Source organism: Myotis lucifugus, unplaced genomic scaffold, assembly GCF_000147115.1.
Source record: "Myotis lucifugus unplaced genomic scaffold, Myoluc2.0 scaffold_503, whole genome shotgun sequence".
NCBI lineage: Eukaryota > Metazoa > Chordata > Mammalia > Chiroptera > Vespertilionidae > Myotis > Myotis lucifugus.
Window position 1 is genome coordinate 154135 of NW_005871551.1, and position 23116 is coordinate 177250.

The window sequence follows — 23116 nt, forward strand, 5'->3', positions numbered from 1 at the left end:
GGCATCTGAATGGACCTGAGAACAGACTGATGAATACTTGAGTCTGGAGAGAGAGAGAGAGGTTTCCATCCATCAATCGATTGATGGAGGCTAAATTCTGGATTTACGGGCAGGGAGGTGGTATGGTCCGAGAGGAGATGGAGGAGGAGGGAGGGGGGTCCAGGGTAGAGGCCCAAGACTCATACAGGAGGAGGAGCCTCGGTGAGTCCTGCCGTCCCTTGTCCCTCACAGCCTTGTTCAAGGCCTTGTTCAGGCATGGTCTCAGCGGGGACCCCCGGTCTGCACAGGGGTGGGCGACTGTAACGGCCACGGGGCATTTAGGCCGTGCAGGTCTCTACAGCCACTCAGCTCTGCTCTTCTAAGGGGAAAGCAGCCATAGGTACTATTGTTAAAAAACGGGTTGGCTGTTGTTCCAATACAATTTTATTCACAAAAACAAGAGGAGGACTGGATTGGGCCCGGGGCCACGTTTGCTGAGTCTGGCCCAGCTCTTGCCCTACGGAGAGTCAGTGACGTGGAGGTTGGTCTCCGACTAGTTTGTGAACTCCTCGGGTGGAGAGGCACGCCTTGTCTTCCATGTTCCTAGGTCCCCTGGGGGTCAGCCAGTGCCCCCAGCGCACAGCAAGTGTTCAGAAGCACCTGCTTGTTCATTAGGACAACAGTGAGAGCTGGGCAGACCTCGGGGTCACTGGTCCACGGTTATCACATCATCCTGCTGCTTTGTCCTTAGACTCGGGAACGTGCTTAAATGGTTTCCAGGTAGAAGGGGGACTAGAACCCAGCCAGGGCTGCTTATACGATGCAGGTCTGTGGTCTTTACTTTCTAACAGCAGGTGGGCGGTGTGTGCCTGCAGGAATCACTATTGCCTTAACTTGGCCAGAAAGCGTGAAATGGCACATACAGAATAATAGTAAAAACAGTAATAGCTAATGTCTGCTGAACTCTTACTAAATGGCAGGCACTGGATTTGGCTCTTCCAAAAATTAGCTGTGCAGTCCTCCCAACAGCCAAGTGGGAGTAGGTGCTTTGATGCCCTTTGTTTGTTGAACAGGGAAGGTGCCCAGAGACGAGGTGGCTTGTGTGACCGCGTGCACAGGTTCTCCAGGGTAGAGGCCAAGACAGACCCCCTTGGTGTGACTCTGGATCCCATTTTCTTGGCCACTCATTACTGTCCAGCCCACTCCCTGAGAGTCGCACGGAAGTCACATGTAATAATGTGCCATGTGTGGCATAATTTGAAGGGGACAGTGTGAGAGAGACTTGTGAGGTTCCCGGAGCTTTTGTTAATGGAGAAATGACCCCCAGCAGGAGGAGGAGTATGCCGAGGGGGAGGATGACGCTGAGGTCCAGCAGGAGTGCCTCCACAAGTTTTCCACCCGGGACTACATCATGGAGCCCTCCATCTTCAACACTCTCAAGAGGTACGGACGTGAGAAGGGTTATTTGTTTTGGGAGGAGGGTGGTGATAATTTAGAGAAGGTTTTGTAGTGGACCCAGAAGGTGACCTGTAAAAGTAAGAATACTGATATTGGACAGGAAGGCTTCTAGGGGTCCCCTCCACACTGTAAAAACCTTAATAACCTGTCCCTCCTTACCTGCCTCCCTGTTGTCATCCACCCCCATACCTGTCTGCCGTCATTGTAGTGTAAGAGTTCGTTACTTTTTCTAGGTACTTTCAGGCAGGAGGGTCTCCAGAGAACGTGATCCAGCTCTTGTCAGAGAACTACACTGCTGTGGCCCAGACTGTCAACCTGCTGGCCGAGTGGCTCATTCAGACAGGTGCTCTGTGGGTGGCCCCTGTCCTGGCTGCTCATCACCTTCTCCCCCTTTTCCGAAGACCTTTGGGTCATTATAATGCCGATAAATAGGAAAGCTTCTCTGTCTTCCTGGTTTTTAAGACTTAGTAAGACGGAACTGAACTTTCCTACCCTTATCTTTCGTTCGGGAACTGAGGTTTACAGATAGCCCGCTACTGTGATTCTCATTGGACTGTTACACGGTGTATGTTCAGTGTGCCATTTCAGAGGTCCATGAGAGCAAACAGCAGATGGTGGACAGTTTAGGGCTGAGTATGATTGTGGCTTTCAGCGAATGTGATCAGAGTAGAGCCTCCTGTCAATCACGAAACTGGCTGCGATGACACAGTAAGACTTCCTGGACACGAGTCTGTCATCCCTGTCACAGTGGTTAGACAAGTGTCTCTGCTGGCTGGCTCCCTCCTCCTGTGCAGGGGTGTGCCTGTCTGTCCCCCTGCCTGTCTGGTTTGCTCATTTGTCCTTGTCCTTAGCGAGGATTAAAGACATTGTCCTGTCGTGTAGAAAAGGGTAGAGCATCCTTGTGTTCTGCTCTGTGCTCCTTTGGGTTCTTAGCACTGAGTAGGGTTACTAAATAGGAATTTTTTTTTTTTTTTTTAAATATATTTTATTGACTTTTTACAGAGAGGAAGGGAGAGGGATAGAGAGTTAGAAACATCGATGAGAGAGAAACATCGACCAGCTGCCTCCTGCACATCTCCCACTGGGGGTGTGCCCACAACCAACGTACATGCCCCTAACCGGAATCATCCTTGTGTTCTGCTCTGTGCTCCTTTGGGTTCTTAGCACTGAGTAGGGTTACTAAATAGGAATTTTTAAAAGAGATCCCAGATCCTCAGTTGTCAGAAGCAGGTCTCTCATATTTGACTCACGTATAGACTGGAGCTGTCTACTTTCTTTAAAGCAACACAACGAGTTGAGAGGTTGTCGTTCTCTCTCAGGCGTTGAACCCGTGCAGGTGCAGGAGACCGTGGAGAATCACTTGAAGAATTTATTGATCAAACATTTTGACCCCCGCAAAGCAGACTCTATTTTTACTGAAGAAGGAGAGGTGAGGGGCCTTTTTTCTTTTTCTAATACCAGTTCCTAAGGCCTTTTGCTAATTCCATGTGTACAGTGGAGTGTGGCATGTTATATAAGAAATGTAAGAGTTAGGGACTAAAATCGGGGTGTGGGCCAGAAGTTGCATCGAGTCAGAATTGCCCTTTAAATGCCACACTTGGTCTAGTGGGGAGAGGCACACAGGTACCAGCTCCAGAGAAAGAACAGCAGATTCCCACCTCCCATTCCATGCTACTCGAGGCGCAGGCTCCAAGGTGGTGTGGTTTGTTCATTTAGGTCCTCCAAAAGGAAGGTGCCAGGGCTGGATTAGTAAGTGGGAGGTTTGAGGAAGATGGGTAGTGGCTAGAGGAGGCTGCAGGAGCTGTGAGGCAGGTCTGATCCCTGAAGACAAGAGGGAGGGCGGGTAGGAGGGGTCTCAGGTGGTTGGATAGGAGGGGTCTCAGATGATAGTGCAGTTGTCAGAAAGTTTCAGCAGTGTCAGAGTCTGCAAGTAACCTGTCACTGGAGCCCTCAGAGCCCTGCCGCCCTCAGTGTCTGGGAGCAGCCTATGGGCAGCTCAACCTTGGCGCGGAAGGCTGGTGGATGCAGAGCACAGCCCTGGCAGCCACGCAGTAGGAGAGCTGAGAGTCACATTCCCATGGCTGCTTCACCAGTGATGGCAAAGCCATCTGCGCTATTTCAGTTGCCTGTCCTCTGTGCCCAGGCGCACAGCTGATTTAGCAGGGAGCAGTTGTGTGTGTGATGTACTCCTGTGCGCGTGCTTCTGTGGGACTCTTGGAAGTCTCCAGGAAGTGCCTTGGCGTGTCCTGTGTGGAGTCGGCTCTCCCAGAAGCCGTGAGTGGGCGTTCAACTGTCACTCAGCTGCCCGTGTGGCGTCAGCAGCTCTGGGACTGTGGGGCCACATCCAATGCTCCCAGGGCTCTACTCTGCAGCTGAAAATATCCGTGATTGTTTAGACAGCACAGTCTTCACTAAGCTAATGCTGGGCCTCACCTCTGTCTGTCTGTCTGTCTGTCTGTCGGCAGACCCCAGCTTGGCTTGAACAAATGATTGCACATACCACATGGAGAGATCTTTTCTACAAACTGGCCGAAGCCCATCCAGACTGTTTGATGCTTAACTTCACTGTTAAGGTAGGAAGAGGGCCAGAGTCAGAGAAAGACAAAAGCGTTCATGAGCAATTGTTATTTTTAAGGATGGTTAGTGGGTGGGTGATCTTTCTCCTTCGAAAGACTGCATTTGCTTTTTTGGTAAAGGCCTTCATCATTTTACTTTAGTAAGCCTTACATGAGAAAGAAAAGCACAGAATTTGTATGTGTGCTTTTGGGTCAACATATCTGGGGTTTCTAGGATTTGGCAGAAACAGAGTCCATTGTGTCCCAAGGGGGCCTTTAGGACTGCCTGGTCCATCTCCTCCATTTTACAAAGAAACCGAGCCAGGTGGTTGGCTTGGGCACAAACCTAGTTAGAGGCGAAGCAGGGTCAGAGTGAAGGTGTGTGACTGAGACCAGTGCTTGCTTGTCCCATCTCACCACGAACACTGATAACAAGCCAACTTGCTGTGAAATGTGTAGCCGCTACTTGCTGACACTCTGGCTTCTTATTTTTGGTTATAGCTTATTTCTGACGCAGGGTACCAAGGGGAGATAACCAGTGTATCCACAGCCTGCCAGCAGCTGGAGGTGTTCTCTAGAGTACTCCGTACCTCTCTGGCTACAATTTTGGATGGAGGAGAAGAAAACCTTGAAAAAAATCTTCCTGAGTTTGCCGTAAGTTCTTAATTCATCTCGGAGTGGAAGGAGGCAGCTGGGTCGAGCATTTCCAGTGTGAAATGCCCCTTCCTTTAGGGGACACCCCAGCCAAAAGCTCCTTCCACAATGGCAGCTTCCTGCGGGAGGACAGGGTCATCTGCTCTTTGCTCTGCATTTGTCATTGCTGTATCGTGAAACCTCACACTCTCTCCCTGGAATTTTTCAGAAAATGGTGTGCCATGGGGAGCACACATACCTGTTTGCCCAGGCCATGATGTCCGTGCTGGCTCAAGAGGAGCAAGGCGGCTCCGCCGTGCGCAGGATCGCTCAGGAGGTCCAGCGCTTCGCCCAGGAGAAGTGAGCGGTGTCTGTGATCACCGGGTCCCGCTGGGTGCCCCAGTAGACTCCCCATTGCCCTGCTTCCACAACCGAAGATTCTAGGCCCTCTTATCTGGTCACACAGGCAGCCTGCCTCTGACCCCCAAGCAGGAGAAGCCAGGGGAACTTCAGGACAGGGGGAGGCCTTGCTTCCTTAAGTGTTGCTTTGATGAATAATTCGTTAAGTACTTGAAGATTGTTCAACTCACTGGAGTTTTGAACCTGTGTTTTCATATATTGGGATTTATCAGCTGTAAATAAGAATAGTCTGGAAGTGGTTAGTCAGTAGTCTAATTATTGCGGTGTTGTCCATATTGTAGAATAAGATTAGCTCTTTATTGTCTACTGGATGAGTCTTAACAAGGTATTTAGAAAGTGAGTGGTTCCTTTTAGAAAGTCTGCGAGCTGTGTTGGAACCCTTCCTTCCCAGTAGCTCCAAGTGTTGTCTCCTGGGTCAGTTAGTGAGTGTACAGTGAAAGCAGAACTAGGAAAAAACAGGGATCCCACCCGTCAGAGCATTCCCTGAGGAAAAGGGAGGCAGGGAGGGGTCGTTAATGGTGTATGCTCCCTTACTGACGATGAGATATCTGATTGTTTTCACCAAGAGGCCATGACGCCAGTCAGATCACACTAGCACTAGGCACGGCTGCCTCCTACCCGAGGGCGTGCCAGGCCCTTGGGGCTATGTTGTCCAAAGGAGCCCTGAATCCGGCTGACATCACAGTCCTGTTCAAGATGTTTACGAGCATGGACCCGCCTCCTGTTGAACTCGTAAGTGCCTTTTCATTGTAACAGTAAAGCGGGGCACCCCGTGCCGAGTTGGAAGGGGGACTGCGGAAGTCTGTGTCTCTCTTAATTCTCTCACGCCAGTGAGTACAAACTCCTGTCGAAATGTTTCTGTGCATTGCCTGGTCCTCCCCATCCCACGCCAAGCCCACACCCTGAAGCTGCTGCTGGGTGTGCGCCACTCACGGCCCACCGCCCACCACATGAGAGCGCGTGGCCTCACCTGCCATGTTTCTGTGTCCCTTTCCAACTTGTCATGTGTCCTCCCCAGATCCGGGTGCCAGCCTTCCTGGACCTGTTCATGCAGTCGCTCTTCAAACCCGGCGCCAGGATCAACCAGGACCACAAGCACAAGTACATCCACATCTTGGCATATGCGGCCAGCGTGGTGGAGACCTGGAAGAAGGTGCTGTTAGGGACACAAGTGATCCCCCTCCTCTCGGCGATTATTTGGGGATTCTGGCTGCAAGAAATCATGAGCCCATATAGTGTCAGAAATGTCTTTTTTAGTGTTTATTCATAAAATAGCCGAAGTGCCAAAAACAGTCTCAAGAAAATGAACACAGCATCTCTATTTATTCAAACTATAGTTTGAAGTTTGTGTGACTAAAGAATGAGATCTTTAAAAAAAAGAGACCTTTTTCAGTCTCTCTGTAATGTGTGGGTGGGGAGGGTGACAGTTAAATGTAAATGGACCCCTGACTTCAGAGTAGGGAGGGGCCTTTGCAGGGAGAGGTGGCCCATAGCAGATCACCCCACTGGCCAGGCATGTGCTCTGTGGGATTCACCAACGGGGTTGGGGGGTTTTCAGAACAAGCGAGTGAGCATCAACAAGGATGAGCTGAAGTCGACGTCGAAGGCGGTCGAAACCGTTCACAATCTGTGTTGTAATGAGAACAAAGGAGCCTCTGAACTGGTGGCCGAGCTGAGCACACTCTACCAGTGCATCAGGTAAGCGACCGCTCGGTGCTCACCTTCGTTCCTCGGAGCAGTTTGCTCAAAAACCCTGCAGAAGCTTCAGAAATGTTTGCTCATTTTATTTATTTTTTCTTGTTTGAATGTTTATAGAGAACTTTAAACTGAGTTACAAAAACTGATTTGGAGAAAAGGGTCTATTGACAGTAAAAGTTAGACTCAACAATATGCCAATTATATCAATAAGAGTTCATAGAAAAGCTTACAGATGGGTGTTCTCTTAGGCACTTGAGTCTTTCCCGTTAGCCTGTGCTATAGGGACAAGGAGAGGGTTTGCTAAATAACAGTGAACTTCAACCTGTCCCCCAGCTCCCGTGGGGCTCCATGGATGCTCTCCTGTCAAGCAGGGAGGAGGTAAAGGAGCCGAGCGCTGAGTAGGGTTCTTCACTGCGTGTTGGCAGGGAGCCAGCTCATCTCTCACTAATGGGTATCTCCCTTGCAGAGAGTATCAGAAAGGATTGATGGGATAGATTGAGCTTGTTGTCCTTGTTTTTTAAACCTTTCTGTTTGTTGTTGAAAAAATTCTGAAAGGGAGCATTGTGTCTTGTTACCGGCAGGTTTCCAGTGGTGGCGATGGGTGTGCTGAAGTGGGTGGACTGGACCGTGTCAGAGCCACGGTACTTCCAGCTTCAGACGGACCACACCCCAGTGCACCTGGCGCTGCTGGATGAGGTAGGGGTGGGAGAGCCATACACAGCACACAGTGGTGCGTTGACTAAAGGGAAATGATTTGATCCTGGGCTAATGCATAGGAACCAGAGTTAGTGCCCTTAGCATCCCATCAGCGTCGAAACAAAACAACATTGAACAAAACATTGTACCAGGACCTGCGGCACTGTCCGTCCTTGTGCTATATGTGCCCGTGTTTCTAGCACACCTGTACAGTGGACTCAGGATATTCTTATCAAAGCACGTTATTTCATTTTTATTTCCAGTTGCCCCTCCCTTTGTCAACTGTCAGTAGTATGTATTCATGCTTCTGTTTAGACTTTATTTCTATCATTATTAAAGCAAATAGAAAAAAGTATTTTTTCTGCCTTTTGTATGAAAAAAGTTAGCATACCTTGCTGCCTATCATCCACTTATATTAATATATTAACTTAGATATCATTTCTTGCTATCAATAACTTTTCTGTTGTCCCTAAAAATTATATTTGTCTTATTGTTTGTTTATTTTTTCTAATTTCAGAATTTTTAAAAATAATTCTTTATTGTTGAAAGTATTATATATGTCTCCTCCCCCTCCCCCCACTTGACCCCGTCCAGCCCATCCCCAGACCCAGGACCTCACTGCCCCATTAACTGTGTCCATGGGCCATGCATATATGCATACAAGGGCCTTGGTTGATTACCTCCCACCCACCTACCCTCCCCCGCCTTCCCTCTGAGATTCTGCACTCTGTTCCATGCTTCCATAGCTCTGGATACATTCCGTTCATTAGTTTATTTTGTTATTTAGATTTCACATAGGAGTGAGATCATGTGATACTTGTCTTTCTCTGACTGACTTATTTCACTTAGCATGATACTGTCCAGGTCCCTCCATGCTGTCTCAAAGAGTAAGAGATCCTTCTTTTTTACTGCTGCATAGTATTCCATGGTATAAATGTGCCACAGCTTTTTTATCCACTCATCTACTGATGGGCACTTGGGCTTTTTCCAAATCTTAGCTATTGCAAATTAATGCTGCTATGAACTAGGGGTGCATACATTCTTTCTGATTTTTATTTCATGTTTCTTAGGTTATATTCCTAGAAATGGGATCACTGGATCAAGTGGCAGATCGATATTTAGTTTTTTGAGGAAACTCCATACTGTTTTCAATAATGGCTGCACCAGTCTGCATTGACACCAGAAGTGTACTATGGTTCCCTTTTCTCGATATCCTCACCAGCTCTTGTCATTTGTTGATTTGTTGGTGGTAGCCATTCTGACAGGTGTGAGGTGATACCTCATTGTCATTTTAATTTGCATCTCTCTCATGATCAGTGACCTTGAGCATTTTTTCATGTCTCTTAGCCATCTGTATTTCCTCTTTGGAGAAGTGTCTAGTTATATCCTTTGCCCATATTTTAATTGGATTGTTTGTCTTCCTTCTGTTAAGTTGTATGAGTTCCTTATATATTTTGGATAGTAACCCTTTTTCAGATGTATCATTGCCAAATATGTTCTCCCATTAGGTGGGCTCCCTTTCATTTTGTTGAATGTTTCTTTTGCTGAGCAGAAGCTTTTTATTTTGATGTGGCCCCAATTTTTTATTTTCTCTTTAATTTCCTTTGCCCTAGGATATGTATCCGTAAACATATTGCTATGAGAGATGTCTGAGATTTTGCTACCTATGATTTCTTCCAGGATTTTTATGGTTTCACAACTTACATTTAAGTTTTTTATCCATTTTGAATTTATTCTTGTGTATGGTGTAAGTTGGTGGTCTAGTTTCATTTTTTTGCGTGTATCTGTCCAATTTTCTGAACACCATTTATTGAAGAGACTGTCTTGACTCCATTGTATGCTCTTGCCTCCTTTGTCAAATATTAATTGAGCATAATGGCTTGGGTCAATTTCTAGGGTCTCTATTCTGTTCAGTTGATCTATATGGTGTTCTTTTACCAGTACCAGGCTGTTTTGATTATGGTGGCTTTATAGTATAACTTGAAATCTGGTATTGTGATTCCTCCAACTTTGTTCTTCTTAAGATTGCTGCAGCTATTCGGGGTCTTTTTTTCCACATAAATTTTTGGAATATTTGTTCTAGAGATGTGAAATATGCTGTTGGTATTTTAATAGGGATTGCATTGAATCTGTAGATTGCCTTGGGTAGTATGGACATTTGAAAGATGTTAATTCTACCTACCCATGAACACGGTCTATTCTTCCACTTGTTTCTATGTTCTTATATGTCTTTTTTCAATGTCCTGTAGTTTTCTGAGTACAGGTCTTTTGTCTCCTTAGTTAAGTTTATTCCTAAGTATTTTAAATTTTTTGTTGCAGTGGTAAATGGGATTGCTTCTTTAGTTTCTCTTTTTGAGAATTCATTATTGGTGTATAAAAAGGCATCCAGCCCTGACCGATTTGGCTCAGTGGATAGAGCGTCGGCCTGCGGACTGAAGGGTCCCAGGTTCGATTACAGTCAAGGGGTGTGCAGGAGGCAGCTGATCGATGTTTCTCTGTCATCAATGTTTCTAGCTCTCTATCCCTCTCCCTTCCTCTCTGTAAAAAATCAATAAAATATATATATTTTTAAAAAGGCATCCATTTTTTAGGGTTGATTTTGTATCCTGCTACATTGCCAAATTCATTTATTAAATCTAGAAGTTTTTCGTTGAGTCTTTAGGGTTTTCTATGTACAATATCATGTCATCTGCGAATAATGAGACTTTTACTTCCTCCTTTCCAATTTGGATGCCTTTTATTGCTTCTTCTTATCTGATCGCTGTGGCTAAGACTTCCAGTGCTATGTTGAATAAGAGTGGTGAAAGTGGACATCCCTGTCTTGATCCTGTTCTTAGGGGAAATGGTTTTAGCTATTGACCATTGGGTATGATGTTGGTTGTAGGTTTGTCATATATGGGCTTTATATGGTTGAGCTATGCTCCCTCTATTTCCACTTTGCTGAGAGTTTTTATAGAAAATGGGTGTGGGATTTTGTCAAATGCTTTTTCTGTGTCTGTTGATATGATCATGTGATTTTTGTCTTTCAGTTTATTAATGTGATGTATCACATTTATTGATTTGCAAATATTGTACCAGCCTTACATTCCCGGAATAATTCCCACTTGGTCATGGTGTATTATCTTTGTAATATATTGCTGGATCTGATTTGCTAATATTTTGTTGAGGATTTTAGCATCTATGTTCATCAGGGATATTGGCCTGTAATTATTTTTCTTTGTAGTGTCTTTACCTGGTTTTGGAATTAGGGTAATGCTGGCCTCATAAAAAGAGCTGGAAGTGTTCCTTCCTCTTGGATGTTGTGGAATAGTTTGAGGAGGATAAGTGATCTTCTTTGAATGTTTGGTAAACTTCCCTGTGAAGCAGTCTGGACCCAGGCTTTTGTTTGTTGGGAGTTTTTTGAATACTGCTTCAAACTTCCTAAGTTTTTATTGGCCTACTCAGGTTTTCTGATTCTTCCTAATTCCGTTTAGGGAGATTGTATTTTTTCTAGGAATTTGTTCATTTCATAACATTATCCAGCTTGTTGGCATATAGTTTTCATAGTATTTCCTTGTGATCCTTTGTATTTCTGTTGGTGTCAGTGGTTATTTCTCCGCTTTGGTTTCTGATTTTACTTATTTGGGTCCTCCCTGTTTCTTGATGAGTCTGGCAAAAGGTTCATCAATTCTGTTTATCCTTTCAAAGAGCCAGCTCTTGTTTTCATGGATTTTATGTATTGCTTTTTTAGTCTATGTCATTTATTCCTGCTCTAATTTTTATTATTTCCTGCCTTCTGCTTACTCTGAGCTTCCCTTGTTGTTCTCATTATTTGAGATGTAGTGTTAAGTAGCTTATTGTTGATTTTTCTTGTTTTTTGAGGTAGGCCTGTAGTTCTATGAACTTCCCTCTCAGGGCTGCTTTTGGTTTTTCCTAGAGATTTTTGGGTTGTTTTGTGTTCATATCATTTGTTTTCAGGAAATTTTTTATTTCTTTCTTGATCTCATTGGTAACCCATTTATTGTTTAATAACATGCTATTTAGTCTCCATGAGTTTGAATGTTTTTGGGTGTTTTTACTGTAGTTGATTTCTAATTTCATTCCATTGTGATCTGAGAAGATGCTTGATATGATTTCAATCTTCTTGAACTTGTAGAGACTCATTTTGTGTCCTAACATGTGCTCTATCTTAGTGAATGATCCATGTGCACTTGAGAAGAATGTATATTCTGCAGCTTTGGGGCAAAATGTTCTAAAAATGTCAATTAAATCCATCTGATCCATTGTGTCCTTTAGAGTCAGTTTCCTTGTTAACTTTTTGTCTGGAAGACCTACCCAGTGAAGTCAGCAGAGTGCTAAAGTCCCCTACTATGACCATATTGTTGTCAATCTCTCCCTTAAAGCCCTCTAGAAGTCTTTATATGTACTTACGTGCTCCTATATTGGTGCATATGTTTTACCAGGGTTATATCCTCTTGTTGGACCAATCTCTTTAGTATTATGTAGTGACCTTTGTTGTCTCTTGTGATGGCCTTCATTTTAAAGTCTATTTTGTCAGATATGAGTATTGCTGCTCCAGCTTTTTTTTTCTTTTCCATTTTCATGGAAAAAGTATTTCCACCCTTCACTCTCATCCTGTGTGTGTCTTTTGTTGTGAGGTGGGTCTCTTGTAGACAGCATATAGTTGGATCATGTTTTTATATCCATTCAGCTACCCTAGGTATTTTGATTGGAACATATAATCCATTTACATTTAAGGTTATTATTGATAGATACTTATTTATCGCCATTTTAATTCTGTATGCCTAGGTTTCTCTCTCTGTTTCTTATTACAGTAGTCCCTTTAGCATTTCTTGTAATATTGGCTTGGTGTTGATGTACTCCTTTAGCCTTTTTTTTTGTCCGGGAGGGTCTTTATTTTGAATGATAGCCTTGCTGGATATAGTAATCTTGGTTTCAGAACCTTGTTTTCTATTACCTTGTGTACTTTGTGCCATTTCCTTCTGGCCTGTAGGATTTCTGATGAGAAATTAGGTGTTAGCCTTATAGAAGAAGCTCCTTTGTAGGTAACAATTTTCTTTTCTTTTGTTGCCTTTAAGATTTTCTCTTTGTCTACAATTTTTGTTATTTTATGTGTCTGGGCTTGGGTCTGTTTGGGTTCTTCTTGCTTAGGGTTCTCTGTACCTCCTGGACTTGTGTGACTTTTTCCTTTACCAGGTTGGGGACCTTTCCTGCCATTATTTCTTCAAACACATTTTCTATCCCTTTCTCCCTTTCTGCCACATCTGACATGCCTGCTATTCGAATATTGTTATGTTTCACGTTGTCCCATCGCTCTCTTAATCTATCGTCCTCTTTTTAAATTGTCTTTTCTTTTTGGTTCTCTGATTGAGTCATTTTTTCAACCCTGTCTTCTAATTCACTGATTCGATCCTCAGATTCTCCTAATCTGCTGTGTATTCCTTCCAGTGTGTTCTTTATTTGTGTAATGTCATTCTTTATTTCTGTTTTCATAGTTACGGTATCTTTTTTCACGCTGTTGAGCATCTTTACCATCATTACTCTAACCTCTGTTTCAGATACATTTCTTATCTCTGCTTCATTTATCTCTTCTTCTGGAGAATTCTCTAGTTCTTTCATTTAGGGGTTGTTTCTTTGTCTCTTCATTTTGTCTGCCTGTTTTGGTTTGTGACTACTAGTATGTATTAGATAGATCTGCTATGCTTCCCAATCTCTAGTGCAGGACAGTGTCAAACCCCATGTCTGACTAATTAGATCAGGCAAAACTCAAAACCTCCAGACACGCCTCTGCCTACAGACTGATAGAATTACTGTACTTGCCCTCAGGCAATGGTTCTCAGGTGTGGCGAGAGTTTTTTTTTGTACTGGGTGGGGCATTTGCCTCTGCCTGGAAGCTAATTGTTATTCTCAGTCTCTTAATGGGCCTGAGCAACTCTGTTCCATGGGACAAGGTGTTTTCCAATATGGTGGGTCAACTATATTTCCCCCAGGCCAGGTCACCTGTATAGCAAATGTCTGTGTGGGAAAGATGTCCTCTGCTGCTTGAGAGAGTGACTCAACACAGGAAACCAGGGTTTCTGCCTTCTGAGCTCTAATGTCAGAGCCCCTGATCCCGGCTTCTGCTCGCATAGCTCCAGTCCACTCTGCCCTCCCTCTGCTGGAGCACAAGGTGGGTGGCTCCACAGGGAATTTTGTGTGTTGGTGCTTTAAGAGTGTGTTTGCATTTCCAGCCGTCCCTTCCTCGTAGACAGCAACTCTGCTGCTTCTCACAGCCAGATGATGTGTGGGTACCCTTCTCTGGTGCTCTCTGATGGGGGGCCTGTCTTGGGGATTAGACCCCAGAGTTCTTAGTCGCAACCCCCACAGCTGAGATACCTCTCTGGAACTTTAGTTGCTGTCTGTGTGAGTGCAGCCAGCCCTTCACGCCTCCGCCCCTCCACCCCTCCTACCAGTCTTTACGGGGTCTCCACTTTTGGTCCTCGGTTATCAGGGTTCTCTCCAGCAAGTCTTGTTGATTATTCAGGAAGTTTTTCTGTATTTTAGTTGTAATTCCAGTTTGGTCCGTGCAGCATCCACTTACTCTGCCTCCATTTTTAATCTCCAAAGTGAGTTATTTCTATCCTAAACCAGGGTTTTCCTTTTGAGGATGGTTCATTGACTGTGTAGATGTGTTTTCATCAAGTGAAGCCAGCTGACTGGCTGAGCTGAGTGATGGGGACCACAGTTGTTAGGATAAGCTGTTCATTGGCTGTGACGGTGACAGTGGCTCTGTGTGCTGATGATGAGCCTTGGGATCAGCCCTCATGCTCAGCAGGGCTTCCTTGGCCTGTTTGCAGATCAGCACCTGCCACCAGCTCCTGCACCCCCAGGTCCTGCAGCTGCTGGTGAAACTTTTTGAGACGGAGCACTCCCAGCTGGACGTGATGGAACAGGTGAGCGGGGCGGGGCTGCCAGGTGGCCGAGGAGACGGCCTTCTCTAACTGATTTCTCTGTTCACTCTTGTAGCTTGAGTTGAAGAAGACCCTGTTGGACAGGATGGTACACCTGCTGAGTCGAGGTTATGTACTTCCTGTTGTCAGTTACATCCGCAAGTGTCTGGAGAAGCTGGACACTGACATTTCTCTCATTCGCTATTTTGTAACCGAGGTCAGCAACACCGTTTGTTTCATGTTCCTTACTGTGTACACTAACAGTGCCCTTTCTGGATTAATTTAAGTGTGTTTTGTACCTAACCCTGAGAACTGTGCTTCCTAGTACCCATGCCGATTATGGTGACATAGATACCAGTTTCCTCCTACATGCTGGGACTGTACTGTGTTTACCTGCATTACCCCCTGGGTCCTGGGGTCACTGGGGAGCAAGACGCTGGATAGGGAGGGTGGTTTTCTACAGACCAACTGGCATTTCATCCGCCTGTGGTGCGAGGCTGCTCGTGGGCCTGCGTGCAGGAACAGTGACCTGCTGTCCTCTCCTTGCAGGTGCTCGACGTCATAGCCCCGCCATACACCTCTGACTTCGTGCAGCTTTTCCTCCCCATCTTGGAAAATGACAGCATCGCAGGCACCATTAAGACTGAAGGTGAACATGACCCTGTGACAGAATTTATAGGTAAGCTGACGGGAGTGTCCCCCTGCTAGTTTACATGTCATGTTTTACCTTCTGGTTCTGACCCGTGTTCCTCCCATTTGTAAAGCTCACTGCAAGTCCAACTTCATCCTGGTGAACTGACCCAGTACCCTCCGGAGCCGAAGCGAACATTCCAGACCGGGGGAAACGCCTTCCAGACCAAAGGGGCTTAGTCAGCACCTCGGAAATGCGTTCTTGGGTGAATGGCCTTTTAAAAAAGGAAAATGTGAGCAAGATAAGTGGGAAATTGCTGTTGTGAGTGGTCCCCTCGCCTTGTCAGTTCTGCTCACAGTATTCTCGCCCCCAGGAGGGCCTGTGTTCAGGTTACTTCTCGGGATGGGTGGTGGGAATTCAGAAGCTGAAACATTTAAATCAACTGCTTGCAAAGCTGACTTATGTTTTCTCACAAGAACCTGATTAATTATTTCATTTCATTGTTTTAATTTCCCAAGGACAAATAAAAACTTTCCTGTTGGGTTGGAAGGTGTAGACCCTGGTGTTCTGTTCCCATGTGTAAATAAGGCACGCTCAGGCTCCGTTCTCTTGTGAAATCCCGTATTTTATTCATCACTTGGGCGATTTGAAACTGCTGTCTCCCTCTATTCCCCATTCCTTCCAAGGTGACAAAAGAACTGGTGATAAATGCCACATTATAGACTACAGTTGCCAGAGGGAAAATACCAAACCATCAATCGACGAAAATGCAGTTCACATAATTAATGTCTTGCGATCCCATCTTGGGCAGGTAGATGGTTCACTGCAGTCCTGCAGGGGAGTGGCCTGGGCTGGTTTACGCCGTCCCTTCTGAGACTCTCCCAGGGGATGTGCTCCGCCAGGTGCTTAGTGCCCTTGCAGTGTGATTTGAACATCAGCTCCCAATCCTCCAAACCACGGGAGTTCATGATATTTTCTTAAAGATCTGCTCTCCGAGACATCTGCCTTAAACGATGGGGTCCCCAAATGAACAGCTGTCCTCGATAGCAAGGTTGTACTTAGCGCCCTTCCCATCTTTGTAGGTGCTGGTCACTATCCGCATCCAGCCTCGCTCGCCCTGTGACAAGTGGAAGCTCGTGTTAGCTTGTCGCCCAGCCCCTGACCCCCACTCCTCAGCACGCCGAACACCCCCTCTCCCTCTGCCTGTCACTCAGCACAGGCTCCACCACCTGCCTCTCCCTTCCCCACGTGGGACCCCTGCTTGCAAATACCTTTTGTGAGTCACATGAGGGGTGCAGGTCCCTGCATGGCAAAGGCCAATTCATGGAACCAAAACATGGATGCTTTGGACCAGATGACAACTTCCTCCTGTTTCTCCATGTGTAGTCATTTAATACAAAATATTGACATTGTGCCTGGCCGGCATGGCTCAGTGGTAAGGGTTGACCTATGTACTGATTTGATTCCCAGTCAGGGCACATGCCCGGGTTGCAGGCTTAAGCCCCAGTGTGGGGCGTGCAGGAGGCAGCCAATCAATAAGAATATATATACAAAATATTGACATTGTGGCACTTCAACATTAATCACTTTCCCCCATTTCACAAAAATGAATGTGCCTTAAACCACTAATGGTTCATACTACTTAGAAATTAAAATTCTGGCAATCAGCTTCTCTCCCCTGCATTTGTGACCCAAATCAAAGATATGAAAAAATTATACAGGATTACTGGGAGGAGCCAAACTGACAGGAAAAAGGACGAGATGGCTGTGAAGGAATAAGCTAGCTAACCTGAAACTTCGAGAGCTGAGTCCCACCACCAGGCCGTTCCCCCAGAAGACACCTGGCATGTCTGGAGACGGTCTTGGTTGTCACAACAGAGGGACAGGGAGAGCAGCTACTGGCGTCTGGTGCTAGGGGCCAGGATGCTGCTTAACGCACCGCGATGCCCAGGACAGCAACAGCCCCCACACAAGTCAAGTGTCTGACCCCAAATGTCACTGGCGCTTGCTGAGGGCCCAGCTCCCAGCCACAAAGCCACAGCACCATGGATGTGAGGAGTGTCAGCAGGAACATCTTACCCATGGTTCACCCCACGAATTCCGGACAATCCAGTACTCGGTCCCATCGCTGATGCCCCAGCCTGCCACGGAAATGACGTGGTTAATGTAGCTCTGCTCCTGGTACTCCGCGTAGATGCCTCCGCTGTAATTCACCATCTTTTCTGTTGCCATTATCCCGCAGCTGGGAACAAGCAGGGAGGGAGTTAGCACTTTGTGAATCAGAGTAAATCTGACTGAGATAGTGCGGCAAGTGAGTCTGCCTGCTGTCAGCCTGGCCCACAGCCCACAGCACTCGCTGCAACCGGGGCCTTTCTACACGCTGCCCTTCACTCGCAACCACCCGAGGGGCCCACGGCCAGCTTGGCTCCACTCCTTGGTGGCCGGCCGTCTCGAGCCTTGCGAGTAAAGCCCGCCGAAGGAAAGCGGTGACGTGAAGGAAAGCGGTGACGTGCCTGCAGCGGCTCACCTGATGGGACCGTTGGCGTAGATCTCTGCCATCATCTTCTCCCTGCCGGCCACGGAGCCGTAGTCGCCCACTTTCCAGAGCGTGTAGTTCTGGATGGGCTGACACTCCTTGAATTCCGTGCATGTGCCACACTGGTTGAACTTGTCACACTCTGGGGGCACACACAGTCAGTGAGGGACCGCCCTCCGTCACCCGCCCGTGAGCACTCCAGGCCCACCCTGCACACAGCTCCCTGACTGACACTGGCAGTCATCACCACCGCTGTGTAATCCCGCTGCTCCTTTGGCTGCAAAGGAGTCCTGAAAAGCCCGGCCCCAGGCCTTGGTGGGAAGCACAGGACGTAATTAGCGCATAGTAGGCACTCAAGAGACAGCCCTTTTTCTTTTCTTTTAATGGCCTGGAGAAGGGCCTGTTCACAAACTCCATAGCTGAAAATAGAGTGACTGGATGGTTAGCTCGGAAGATGAGTTAGCTCTTAAGATGACTAGTGAATAGGCTGATCGTTTGGCAAAAAGAGCATTTTTGATGATTTTGGTTTGCGGTGGTATCAAGAATTAGGCTTTAAAAACTGCAGCCCTTAGTTCTCCACACCACCCACTGCCTCTGTCCTCAGACCCGACCTGCCTTTCCTGCCTTTTCACAGCTTTCATGTTACTTATGTTGCTGTTCTAGTTTCTTATCAGCCCAGGTTCCTCCCCTAGGACATTCGACTCCTTGAGGTTAAAATGGCTTGATGTGTCCTTTGGTCACCAAATGCCCAGCACAACCAGCAAGTGGCCACCATGCGATAAATACAAAGACCAGGCTATTTATTGCAAACAGCCAGGCTCCTGATGAGCTGCATCTGCGCTTCATCCAGGGTTACAAAGGCCAGCCCTGAGGAGACCAGTTCAGGGCTGCCAGGGCAGAGGGTCAGAGTGAGGCCCCAGGGCCCACCTGATTTCCTGGTTCCCAGCTGTCATTCTCCTCCCTTCATCTGCCCCTCTCGGTTCTCAGATCCCTGCAGGGTTTACCACTTCAAGACTTGCCCAACCAGTCTGGGGGAATTCCTTGTGGCTGGGCAATATGGCCCTGGAGGCAAGCCGAGGGCCGGCCATGGGGTGGGGCCTGAATCTGCTGTGTGCCTCACAGGCACAGGGGCGAGGCAATCCCTTTTGTAGGAGAGGGTGGGGTGGGAAAGCACCTGGCCTCCCCCAACCCCCTCCTGTCTGAAACAGCCCTTGAATTGGTCCCAGCTCTCTGCTCCAGCTGACAAAGGTAGGTGACTTAAAACTGCCAATTAGGGACTTTTTCTTTTCATTTCAAAGGGGAGCAGCCTCAAAGGAATGTGCCAACTCCAGGGTTTCCAGGCCGCTTCGGTCGGCTGGTCCATGCAGGGCTCTGGACTCCAGGTCCACCTGAATGCACACGGCCCGGGCTCGTGCGGCGGGAACCAGGCCAGAGCATGTTCCTCCAGCGGGGCCGCCTGCGCTCAGCAGCTCCCGGGAAACTCACTCTTCCCTGGATCATGGCCACCTGTGCTTCTCTTACAAAGGCCCACACAGCCACCATGTCAGAACCACAACCACGGCCAGCCCCGCCACAGGGACACAAGGCTGGAGAGATCCCTGCCCAGGGCTTTTCTGGTGCCCTCAGCAAGGACTATGGGCTCCAGCTCCCTGCTCCCCCAAACCCACAGGTTTGAGCCTCCCCTAGTGCCCCCACCAGGGAGAGAAGCCTAGACTGTCCTGGGAAGAGGGAGGCAGGGTGGGTGGGTGAGCCCTACTCTGGTCCTTGGCCTGGTAGTTGTTGCAGGTCTCGTCCGGAATGCCGTGACTCTGGGCGTAGGACCACACCTCCAGGTCATTGCCCCCCTCGCAGGAGCCAGCCATCCCGCAGTCGATGACGTGCTGCACAGACAGGAGGGTGGAGGGCCATGCCCCCTTCCTCTTGATGTTGATCCGATCTGCAAGCACACCCATGGGATTTAGCACCCAGCCTGCCCAGCCTGTCCATGGCTCCCCTGTCCCTCTCTGGAGGGCCCGCTCCAGACTGCCTTGAGGAAGCCAAGGCTCTCCAGAGCTGTCCCCCGGCCCTTCCCTGCACTGATGTTTCTGGCCACACTACTCGACTGGAAGGGCATGTGGGCAGGGCCGAGCTGTAGGTACCCCGTAAGTGCCCGCTGAGGAACTGAAAGGGCCAGGAGCAAGGACAGGGACACTTGGTGAACAAGGGCAGCCAGGACCAACAGCCCCTGGGAGGCTGGGCGGGACCAGTCCCGAGGGCACTGCGCCCACAGCTGGTGGCATCTGCACCACGGGACTGGGGGGCAGAGGCAGGGCTCTGAGCAGCCAGCCAGGATCTGGTCAGTGTTGACTCTGCCTGTGGGCAGGGCCCACACCCCACTGTGGGCAGCCAGGGACACTACAGGTGGTCCCTGCACCTACCTGGGGCCCCTGGACCTGCAGCCAATCCCACCCCAGTCCCCTCTGCTCACGTTCAACCGATTTCACAGCCACACACCCGCCAGGTGCTGCTACCTCAGGGCTTCCTGTTGCTTTCCATCCCCAAGTCAGAGCTCGTTACAGTGAGCAGAGAGCTCCCCACAGCCCCCCAGAGCATCCCGCCCTGCCCTCCTGCAGCCCCGGACCCTCCTCCTGACAGAAGCTTCTTGTCACAGAGGTCTACGTGGTGGGGGACAAAGGACAATAAACACGTGTCAGTGTGGAAGCATGAAGTCCGAGGGGGGAGAACTCGGGGCCACGTGCAGAGAGGGTGGGGAAGGCCTCACTGAGTGGCATCCCTGTGAGGAGGGTCTGCAAGTGCAGGCTCCAGCTCAGGGCAACCACGCTGGACCCACGAGAAGGGAGCTCTGACAGACCAAGGAAGGTTTTTGTGTTTTATCTGCAGGAAATCTTAAAGGGGTGTAAGACCAGGGTTTGACCAGGCTCGGGCTAGCTTTTGTGCTTGGACAGCAGGGAGACCAGTCCAGCTCCAGAACGAAGCCAGGTGTTGGGTGTGGGGGTTCAGGCTGGGTGTGGAGGTGGAGGTGGCAAGATGCAGAGGACTTCGCAAAATATTTTGAATCGACATTTGTTGCAGGATTGTATGAGGGTATGAAACAGAGGAATCGGGCATGGCAACGGGGCAGGTGATGGTGGGCAGACAAGCCCCAGGCATATAACTTTTTAGAAAGGATTTCTCTTTGCCTTAAGCCAGCCCTGCCCATTGTTCCTATACATTTAGGTGAACACACCTTTGAAACATCTCTATTCAGACCCCTCAAGGGCAACCACCCAGGAGGGCACTGGATCTGGTTAATAATCCTGCAACCATGCCGCCTGCTTCCTCACCTCCCTGTAATTCTGCTCATGTTCCCCCCTTAATTCCAAATGTCACTACCTGGGGCATTTGAGATATTGCTTCCCGGTAACTGTCTTCAGTTTTGGCTCAAATAAAGTCTTACACGCTTCTCTAGAGGTTTGCATATTCCTTGGTCCACAGGGGTGAGGGCAGTAGTGGGAAGGATGGGCTGTTCAGTCTGAACATATGAGGTTTGAGGGGCTAGATGTCCAAGCAAGAGGGAGTGTGGGTGCTGGGTGTAAAGCTGAGGGGAGCGTTCAGGCTGGGTGGAGCCGGGGACCTGGTACTGGGAAAGCCGAAGTTCATTAGTGAAGCTGGGAGGACAAGGAGCCTGGAAGAGCGGGGAAGGAGAAGGGTGAGTGCTAGAAGCATTCGCTGCAAGGGTAGCCCAGGAGGTGGAGGCCCGGGCTGACCACTGGACCTGCCTGCATGGCTGCCTCTTGCCAGTGACCTTGCAACGAAGTGGAGTGAGGCTGCAGTGGGCTCAAGGATGGGGAAGAGGAAGCAGGGAGGCCAGCAGAGAGTGGTGGCTGGAGGCGGGTTGGGGCTCATAGGTTCAGTGATGGCCAAATCTGAGCACAGGGAGGCGTGGCCTGGGCAAGGGACTCGCACACGTGACACCTAGAGACCAGAGGGAAGGCGTAAACTATGGCCAGCTGTGTTGGGTGGCGGCTGGGCGGCTGGGCGGCCCCCGTGGAAGTCCCCTTCTGGAGACTTCTGTTTCCTCAATGAAAGTGGAAGGAGAACCCTGCTGCTGGGGAAAATGATGGAGGTTTGAGGAGAAAGTGGGAGAAGCAGTCCTCTGTCCAGGAAATTCCCCCAGAACCGTGGCAGGTTCACCATCCTGAAGGGACAGTCAAAGGCAGGCCCCGCTCCCCCCTCCCCCAGCTTCTTCAAGGCTCCCCTAGGGCCCTCCCCGGGGACAGGGCCCAGGGGACTTCTGCCGTCCTCCTCTCCCCTCCCCCACTGGGGCCCTTTCACTTCCTCAGCCAAGCGCGCCATCCCTGCCCACCTGCCCGGCCTTTGCCCTAGCTCTCCGCCTTAAGGCTGCCCATGCCCTGCCTGCCGGCCCACGCCTCTCAGTGGTTCGAGCTCTGGCCCTGTCTAGCTCCTGGCCGCCCCAGCTCCCCCGAGGGTTCCTATACCTCCCAACTGAGCCTCAGCCTACCTGCCCCCTTCCTCCTCCTTCCTGAAGGTCTCACCAGCTCCCAAAAGAGATGGGGCAAGGCCCCCAGGGAGACCCGGCCGCCCTGAGCTCCTCTGTGGGGAGGGGACCCCTCCTCCAAGGGTGAGGTGGCTCCCCCTCCTCCCTGGCCAGGCCCAGCAGCCTTCTCAGGTGCTCTGACCTCCGCAGCCAAGGTCCCCGAGCAAAGGGCCAGCCTCAGTGAGGCTTCAAGCCCAGGCGGGCGGGCACCGCAACTGCCAACTGCTGTCCAAAAGCAGCTCCATCTCCACCCGAGACACGGAGGGAGCCGCTGTGTTCCCACATCTGGATCCATCCCAGGGGCCACTTGTCACGGCTCCGGTCCCTGCGAAGCAGGTCCACCTGCGTGGGGACCCGCCAGCCTGGGTCACCGGACCCTGCGGAGGCGGCATCGGTCTGCGTTTCCGACACCCCATCCCGGCTGGGCCCTGGGCTGGGGGGAGCCCGCGGCAGGCCTTGGCCACACCTACCCGCCATGGCGCTGGTGCTGCCGTGCGCCCAGCAGGAGCCGCAGTACTGGGGGATGTGCTGGTTGCGGGTGACGCTGGCATAGTTGACCCCGTCCACGTTGCGCCAGTCCCAGCTCTTGGGCAGATCCGACGCGGACAGGTACTCGTGAGGCCGCGGGTAGGTCCTGGGGAAAGACCAGCTGTCAGGACGCCCGGCCTCGCACCGGCGGGGCCTCCATCACGTGCGCCCGCTCCCGCCAGGCCGCCCCAAAGGCAGGGCTCCCGGGGTGTGAGAGAGAAGCGAGCCCCCCACACTGATTTGACCCTCAAAGGTCAAGGGGGGCAGGGCGCCCCAGGAGGCGGCAGGGTCCCCAGGAGGCGGGCGCACGCGCAGCTCCCCATGCCGCTGACCTGCGCCCCAAGGTGGCCAGCCGGTCCCCGCGAGGCGCCCGGTATAATTTTTACCCTGGCGGAAAGGAATCCTGTCATCCTTTTCTGCAACATCACTATATTTACCATCAACAGTCCAGCTGGTTTCTATGAGTCAATAGTTTCCTCTGCCTGACTCCAACGGGGGCTGATTCTTAATTCACAT

The 23116-nt window shown here is 49.5% G+C and overlaps 2 protein-coding genes and 1 long non-coding RNA gene across 3 annotated transcripts in view; 1 reads left to right on the plus strand and 2 right to left on the minus strand.

Annotated features, from left to right (window-relative positions):
* The window catches only part of NELFCD (negative elongation factor complex member C/D), a 16842-nt gene extending 1288 nt beyond the window's left edge, over nucleotides 1–15554 (plus strand). Inside the window, 14 exon segments of the mRNA XM_006103740.3 lie at nucleotides 1307–1422; nucleotides 1671–1780; nucleotides 2757–2866; nucleotides 3903–4010; nucleotides 4494–4646; nucleotides 4855–4985; nucleotides 5612–5777; nucleotides 6064–6198; nucleotides 6604–6743; nucleotides 7325–7439; nucleotides 14276–14371; nucleotides 14445–14585; nucleotides 14918–15047; nucleotides 15133–15554. Coding sequence (XP_006103802.1) covers nucleotides 1307–1422; nucleotides 1671–1780; nucleotides 2757–2866; nucleotides 3903–4010; nucleotides 4494–4646; nucleotides 4855–4985; nucleotides 5612–5777; nucleotides 6064–6198; nucleotides 6604–6743; nucleotides 7325–7439; nucleotides 14276–14371; nucleotides 14445–14585; nucleotides 14918–15047; nucleotides 15133–15167 — 1686 coding nt within the window. The 3' untranslated portion in view covers nucleotides 15168–15554.
* On the minus strand, nucleotides 406–6086 carry LOC111823467. The gene is made up of 2 exons (XR_002826493.1): nucleotides 6016–6086; nucleotides 406–1506 (listed from the first exon to the last, which is right to left on the minus strand). It is a non-coding gene; the product is annotated as an uncharacterized LOC111823467 (long non-coding RNA).
* Nucleotides 15555–15603: 49 nt separating the features above from the next.
* On the minus strand, nucleotides 15604–22970 carry CTSZ (cathepsin Z). The gene is made up of 6 exons (XM_006103745.3): nucleotides 22933–22970; nucleotides 22543–22706; nucleotides 19292–19471; nucleotides 17527–17677; nucleotides 17079–17241; nucleotides 15604–16116 (listed from the first exon to the last, which is right to left on the minus strand). The coding sequence occupies exons 2-6, from the start codon at nucleotides 22547–22549 to the stop codon at nucleotides 16006–16008; spliced, it is 612 nt and encodes a 203-aa protein (XP_006103807.2). The 5' UTR covers nucleotides 22550–22706; nucleotides 22933–22970; the 3' UTR covers nucleotides 15604–16005.
* Nucleotides 22971–23116: the final 146 nt, after the last annotated feature.